At 50.8% G+C, this 6,482-nt stretch overlaps 1 protein-coding gene across 1 annotated transcript; it reads right to left on the bottom strand.

The window, feature by feature from the left end:
* Positions 1 to 232: 232 nt before the first annotated feature.
* Positions 233 to 4,789, bottom strand: LOC137357209 (neurofilament medium polypeptide-like). The gene is made up of 3 exons (XM_068023368.1): positions 3,729 to 4,789; positions 2,964 to 3,088; positions 233 to 1,850 (listed from the first exon to the last, which is right to left on the bottom strand). The coding sequence occupies exons 1-3, from the start codon at positions 4,782 to 4,784 to the stop codon at positions 701 to 703; spliced, it is 2,331 nt and encodes a 776-aa protein (XP_067879469.1). The 5' UTR covers positions 4,785 to 4,789; the 3' UTR covers positions 233 to 700.
* Between the last annotated feature and the right edge of the window lie 1,693 nt (positions 4,790 to 6,482).

Genomic DNA, 6,482 nt, shown 5'->3' with positions numbered 1-6,482 from the left:
ACACCTACTATTTCTATTCTCTCACTCCTCACTAACCGTGTACCATTGAAACCCAACCGGCGAAAAAGCTATTCAAACCCCACCTCTCCCACTTCCCTCCCCCACCTTTTTTAAACCAATAAACTAGACATTGAGTTTTGGAATATGACTTTTATTCAGCAAATACTGCAGTGAAGTTTGACATGGGGTGATAAACTGTGGCATGTTGGTGAATGATCAGTAGACCCCCCCTCCCACCAATAGAAGTCCATTTTAATAGCACTCGTGAGGTAAACATATATTAATCAATGAGCTGTTTAAGGCTAAGGATTTTTTTTTAGTTTTTTTTAAACTTTTTGGCTCAGTTTATTCTTTGCATAATTACATCTTTAGACTTTCTCAAAAACGCCCCTCCGACAGATTGAGAGAAATTCTCTTCGACATTATTGTTGTTTGTCACGACTCGGTGCCTCCTTCTTCCATGCATTTTGGTTTTCGGTTGTGTTGTGTTTTGTTCTTCCGGTGGTTCCTTGTTTTTTTTCCGGCACTGTGGAGGGCACATTGTTTACTTGCATGCAGTTTCATCTATTGCACAAAAGGGAAAGACGGGAAGTCTGGAGCTCCTCACGGGAGAACCCATTCTGCTCAAGGCCATAAAAGCTGTCACACCCATGCATCTTTAGCTGTCAAGTGCCATCCCCTTCGCTTCATGAGGTTTGGTTCACTCGGCGTTCTCCTCTTTCTTTAGCACCGAGTGTGAGGTCTTCTCAACGGTCTTAGTAGACACTATCGTCTCCTGCACCACCTCTTCCACTTCCTCCACCGTTTGAGTTACCGTGACCGATTTGGTTATCTCCTTGAAGTGTTTCGTGGTGCCGTCGCCTTCGTCCACCACTTTGTGGATCGTCTTTGTTGCCGTCTTTGTGTGGGAGATCAAGCCAGACTCGTCCTCCTTTGAAGGGCTTTGATCTACACCGTTGGAAATGATGAGTGACTCTTCCTCCTTTTCCTCTGTGTCTTTCCCTTTCTCTTCGACCTCTCCATTGATGGTCGTGCCTTCATCTTTTGACTTTGCTTCATCTTTCTTGTCTTCAGCTTCTGCTTTGGCTTCTTCTTTCTGGGATTTTTCTTCACTTGCTGCTTCTTTTTCCCCTGCAGTTGGCTCAACCTTTTCCTCACAAATCACCTTCTCTTCTGCTGCTTCTTTGCCTTTCTTCACATCTTCCTCAGCTGCATCTTCTCCGTCTTCTGTGCTTTCCTTTCCAGACTCCCCGCCAGCCTCTTCCTCGCTTTCTTCCTTGCTCTGATCCTTTGTTTCCTCTGAGACAGCCTTCACTTTCTCCACCTTCACACTTTCAATCTTTTCCTCCACATCTTCACTTTCTTCTGCCTCCTCAGCCTCACCTTCCTCTTCCTCCTCACCCTTCTCCTCTTCTTGCTGTTCACCAGCGTCTTCTCCTTCATCTGCCTCCTCTTGCTCCTTCGCACCTTCTCCCTTTCCCCCCTCCTTCTCCTCTTCCTCACCCTTGCCCTCTGGCTCTGCCTGAACTCCAGCCTTGACTGCAGCTACAATCACCTTTTCAACAAATTCTTCTTCCCCTTCCTCCTGTTCTTCTGCACTGGGTTCAGCTGCGATCTCTTCCACTGCCTCGGCCAGGTCAAGCTCATCCAGCTCTGCTTTCTCATTCTCCACCTTGGTTTCTTCAATGATCTCTTCCACGAATTTATGCTGGACTTTTAGTTTTGGTGCTTCTTTCGTTTTCTGAACTTTGCTGGGAGTGGTGGGTGTGGTTGGGGATCTATAGGGAAAGGAAGGGCCAGTGATGCTTCCAGAGAAAGTATACCTTGATTCTTCACCTTCCAGGAGTTTTCTGCAGAGAGAGGTAGAAGGTGTGTTAAAATAGGGCGAGGAATACACACTAGCAGTCCAAACAGTGACTACTTTCTCTTTACAGCCAACTCTGAATTCTCCAGCTAGTACAACCCATTTCAACAGCACTGTAATCCTGAAATTGGGAAGAGGCTCCTGTGGAGCACTGGCACAGTCCATTTGGACCGAATGGCCTCGTCCTATGCTCTAACATTCTGTATCATTCTTTCAACTCAGAAGGTTATTTTGATCAGTTGGAGGGAGCTTGTGCTAGTTGTTGAGAGGGCAAGAACTTTATTACTTCAAATAAAACAGACTGAATGGTCAGCAAAGGGACTCGAGAAGAGTACCTGTGGTAACGTGAGGTCATCTGAAAATGTTGGCAAGGCACTGTTGGTCCTTCAGCATTTCAAGAGAGGGTGGTGGATGAGTTAACCTTATGGTTTGGGGAACCTTTTATCAGGTCAAGTCTGATGCAGGTTTCACTCCCAAATGTTGATTGGTCTAAACTAGTTCAGGGTGGTGACACAAACTCTTTCCTTCAGAAAAAACCAAAGTGGGCTTCAATTGCACAGAAATCTCACTGGGCATCCAGGTGTCAAAGTGCTAAAAGAGGAATTTTGTTTTGCCACCTTGGCACCCTTTTGATACGATGGACACTGATGAAACGAGCCCACACTGATTTCATGATCTCGGCGGGAAGCAAAGAGGTTGGCTCTGATCTGAAGGATATATTTAACCTGCTTAGAAATGTGAGAGCTTGTTAGCATTCTTTACAGCTTCGGAATGACCACAATCTTTATGAAGTAGACATCAGTTTGACTCTTTCAGTGTGTCCTGAAAGCTTAGTCTGCAAGCCTTTTGTTGCAAATCCTGCTTTTTTGTCTTGCAAGATTATTTCTTTGACCACCCCTCCCCCGCTCCCAGAGATACTGCATACTTGGAGGCTCCCCCTATTACTTTATTCCGAGAAGAGCTTTGGTTGCGACACTTCCAGATGCAGTCTTCTTTTTCTCATTAAATGACTTTCCTTTTGTCCCAAATGCAGCCCGTCCCCTCCACCTCCAAGCCCGCCCTTCACTGCGTCAGAGAACGCCCTCCGTGACCTCCATACCTGTAGGCAGCAATCTCTATATCCAGAGCCATTTTCACATTCAGCAGGTCCTGGTATTCCCTCAAGTGACGAGCCATTTCCCATTTTGTATTTCGTAGCTCATTCTCCAGTTGCTGGACCGTTTCCTGAATGTTAAAAAAACACACACACACACACACTCACTCAAATACATTCTTCGGTCGCGCGTTCGGTGGCAAGTACCGCATAGCCTTTAAAAGGGCAATACATCTCTTAAACGGGCAACACAAAGACAACGATTGGAATTGTGCAACGTGGAGGACAGGGCAAAAACCAGCATGCAGCCAAGCGGCTCGCCGCCGATCATGTGGCGGGACACGCCCGGAAACCTCATAAGAGGGGAGCTGGAAGTTCCAAACGTCGAGGGAGGGGAGGTGGGGTGAGTGAGGAGAGGCTCATCTTGATCGACGACCCTCTGCAGCCGTGAGAGTGCGGAGAATCATCTCTGCCCAGCGGCCCAACTACATTTCAACACCACCCACCAGGGTGAACACAGACCTGGACCCAATTGGGTGTATTCAAAGCAGATCCAGTGTAATGAACACTCTCGGAGTTATATACAGAGGGAAGGGAGGGAAGGGGAGGGGGCACCTTCATTCCTAGAAACATGGAAATGCTACACAATGTCAAACACTCTCAAGCTGGATTGAACTGAGCAGATGAATATTGCCAGTTCTCAGGAAGCTTGGGCCCAATTGCAATATGACAGAGAGAGAGAGAGAGAGAGAGCAGTTGTCTGCTCCTTACCTGGTAGTTTGACACGTCCGCATTATGTCGGTCCTCAATGTCATTCAGCTGCCTTTCCAGAGACTCCTTGGTTCCTCTCACCGACTCCAGCTCGATGCTCTTGGACTGCAGCTGGCGCCTATACTCACCGATCTCCTCCCTGGCCGAGCGGATCGCGTCCTTGTTCATCTCGGCGGCCTCATTGAGCTTGGCGTAGCGGCACTTGAACCACTCCTCAGTCTGCTGCAGGTTCTTGGCCGAGTGGCCCTCCAGCTGCGAGCGGATCTCCTTCAGGGCCGAGCTCAGGTCCGTCTTCAGAAAGTCCTTCTTCTCCACCGTGATCTGGGAGGCTTGGATCTGGGCGAAGAGGTCGGCCACTTCCTCCTCGTGGTTGTTCTTGAGGAAGGCCACCTCGTCTTGCAGGGACTGAGCTCTCTTCTCCATCTCCACCTTCAGCAAGGCGGCTTCGTCCATCTCCTTCTTCAAGCCCCTGATGCTGGCCTCGGTGTCATCCCGGAGGCGAGCCTCTTCCTCCAAGCGCTCCTTCAGGCGCTGCATGTCATCGTCCAGGTGCTCGGTGTCCAGCTGCACCTGAGCTTTCTCATGGTTCACCTGCTCGATCAGAGACCTCAGCTCCCTCAGCTCCTGCTCATACACATCGCCCAGCTGGCAGTGGGACACCTGCTTCTGCCTGTGTGCCGAGATTTCAGCTTCCAACTCCTTGTTGTGTTGCTCCAGGAAATGCACCTTGTCGATGTAGCCTGCGAAACGGTCATTCAACCCCTGCAGCAGCTCCTTCTCATTGCTGCGGAGGATTTTATAATCTCCATTCAGGGCACTGGTCTGGCTGAAGTCTAGGCTGTCGGAGGAGCTGTATGCCCGGGGTGCCTGCTGGGCAGTGGCCAGGCGACGGTAGGAGGACGTGGAAGACGATGGCCCGGTGCTGGTACCTCCCCGGGACCAGGACTGAGATCGGAAGCCGCTGGAAGGGGAAGCACTGGTCCGGCTGCTGTAACTCCTGCTCTCCAGCCTCCGGTAGGAGGAAGGGTTCCCCAGTGTTTCCAGAATGTAGCTCATCCCGGCAGCGACTGGGGGAGATGGTCACAGTGAAATCCTGCTGTCGGCGACGGCGCTGCCTTTATATAGCCGCGGCGGATTCGCTAACATGGCAAGAATGGGCGACTTGCTTGCTCATTGATGGCTGGGGAGGAGGAGGAGGAGCCGGAGGAGGAGGAGGAAGGGCAGGAGGAGGAGCCACTATCTCCTTGTCTCTCGTTGCACCGTCCACGTGCTTTGGGTGGATGCCAAAGGACTTCAGTGCCCCAGAACAGCAGCCTCCAAAATCCCAAACACGCTGCATTTCTGAAAGGAGGGGGAGAGAGGGGGTGTAAATTTGAAAACAAAAAGTCACCAGCCACCTGGATGGGGTCCGTCCCATTCAGTTTGATACTGCCTGCAAGAGACAGAACTGTACAAAGGTAAGCAAGATCAGCCTGGCACTCTTCAAGGCTTCACAGCAATTCGGTTGGGACGGATGAAACTGTGATATGAGCGTGATCTGCAGCAATGGGGCAGATTGAAATGATTGACATGAATTTATTAATGTGGGATGGTTAGTGCATCCAGGGGTGGGAGGAGACCGATCGGGAGCAGAAAGGCCAGCAACCAGCAACTGGCTGTGTTTGCGCCGTGACATCTCATGGCTGATCCAAACTCTGCTCCGGCCGAGCAGGAAGCAACCCCCCACCCCCCACCCCCCCCCCCCCCCCACCCCCTTCATACCAGACATGTCTCTTCAAAGCTCCACTCAAAGTGGAAGATGATTTCCTCAGGCCCACCCATTCTGAAAAGGGCAGGTCCAGGAGGTGGAGACCGAGCTAGCGAGTTAACCAGGTAGTCGGAGAATGGATGAGAAATGCACCCGAAATTTGCTGCTTTCAACTGGGGCCGGGTCATTTAGAACAGGGAGCAGCACTGACCATGCTACAATCCTTTTCTGGAATTATCTGGCAGGGAGGCTCAGTCGCTGGTTATAGATGAATGCAATATTTAGGATTTCAGCGTGTGGGGTGGGGCGGGGGTGAAGAACATTACAAAGTAGGCACATTCCAGAGTGGCTCTCGCCCCCCACTCGTGTGCCAGCTTGTCCAAGCTGACTCTCCAGTCATTCAGGGTCCCTCCACAACCAGCACAGATCAATGAGAAACCTCTCCCTCCCGGCGCCTCCTTGTTGCGAGTTGCCGGAGCAAAGGAGGGGCGGGGTGGATGGATAAAGAACAGTTCCCAGCCTTGTCCGCTCCAGTGGCCCATTTCTTCCAACAGGACAGACAGCCGAAATGTCAAATGAAATGAAAGTCTGGGGGCTGCGGACCGGGCGGAAAAGGCTGTGTGTGTGTGCAGAATATTTCAGATCCCCTTATCGGGAGAGAGAGACCTGCACCAGATTTCTCCTCCTCTCTGTATCTGCAGAGTTGAGGAACTGATTGAAGGTATATGGGCTGGTTTACAGATTCCCCTTCTCTCCCACCAGACAAGAGACAGTGTGTGTGTATGTGTGTGTGTGTGTTTCCGCTCAGCTGGTCGTGAGGATGTACTCGGTGATCCGACAACCCAACACAAATTTCACTTTTCCCCTGCTCTCCACGGTGACTTCTCTGAAGAATTTCTTCGGTGCAGGGCGTGGCGATGGGGAGGAGAGCAATTCATGATGCAATGCAGACGGTGGAGAGGGATGGGGGAGGTGGGGGTGGGAGGGGTGGTGAAGGACCAAAAACC

Source organism: Heterodontus francisci, chromosome 47 (genome assembly GCF_036365525.1).
Source record: "Heterodontus francisci isolate sHetFra1 chromosome 47, sHetFra1.hap1, whole genome shotgun sequence".
NCBI classification, from domain to species: Eukaryota; Metazoa; Chordata; class Chondrichthyes; order Heterodontiformes; family Heterodontidae; genus Heterodontus; species Heterodontus francisci.
The sequence above is the reverse complement of the archived record's forward strand: the minus strand, read 5'-3'. Positions and strand labels throughout refer to the sequence as shown.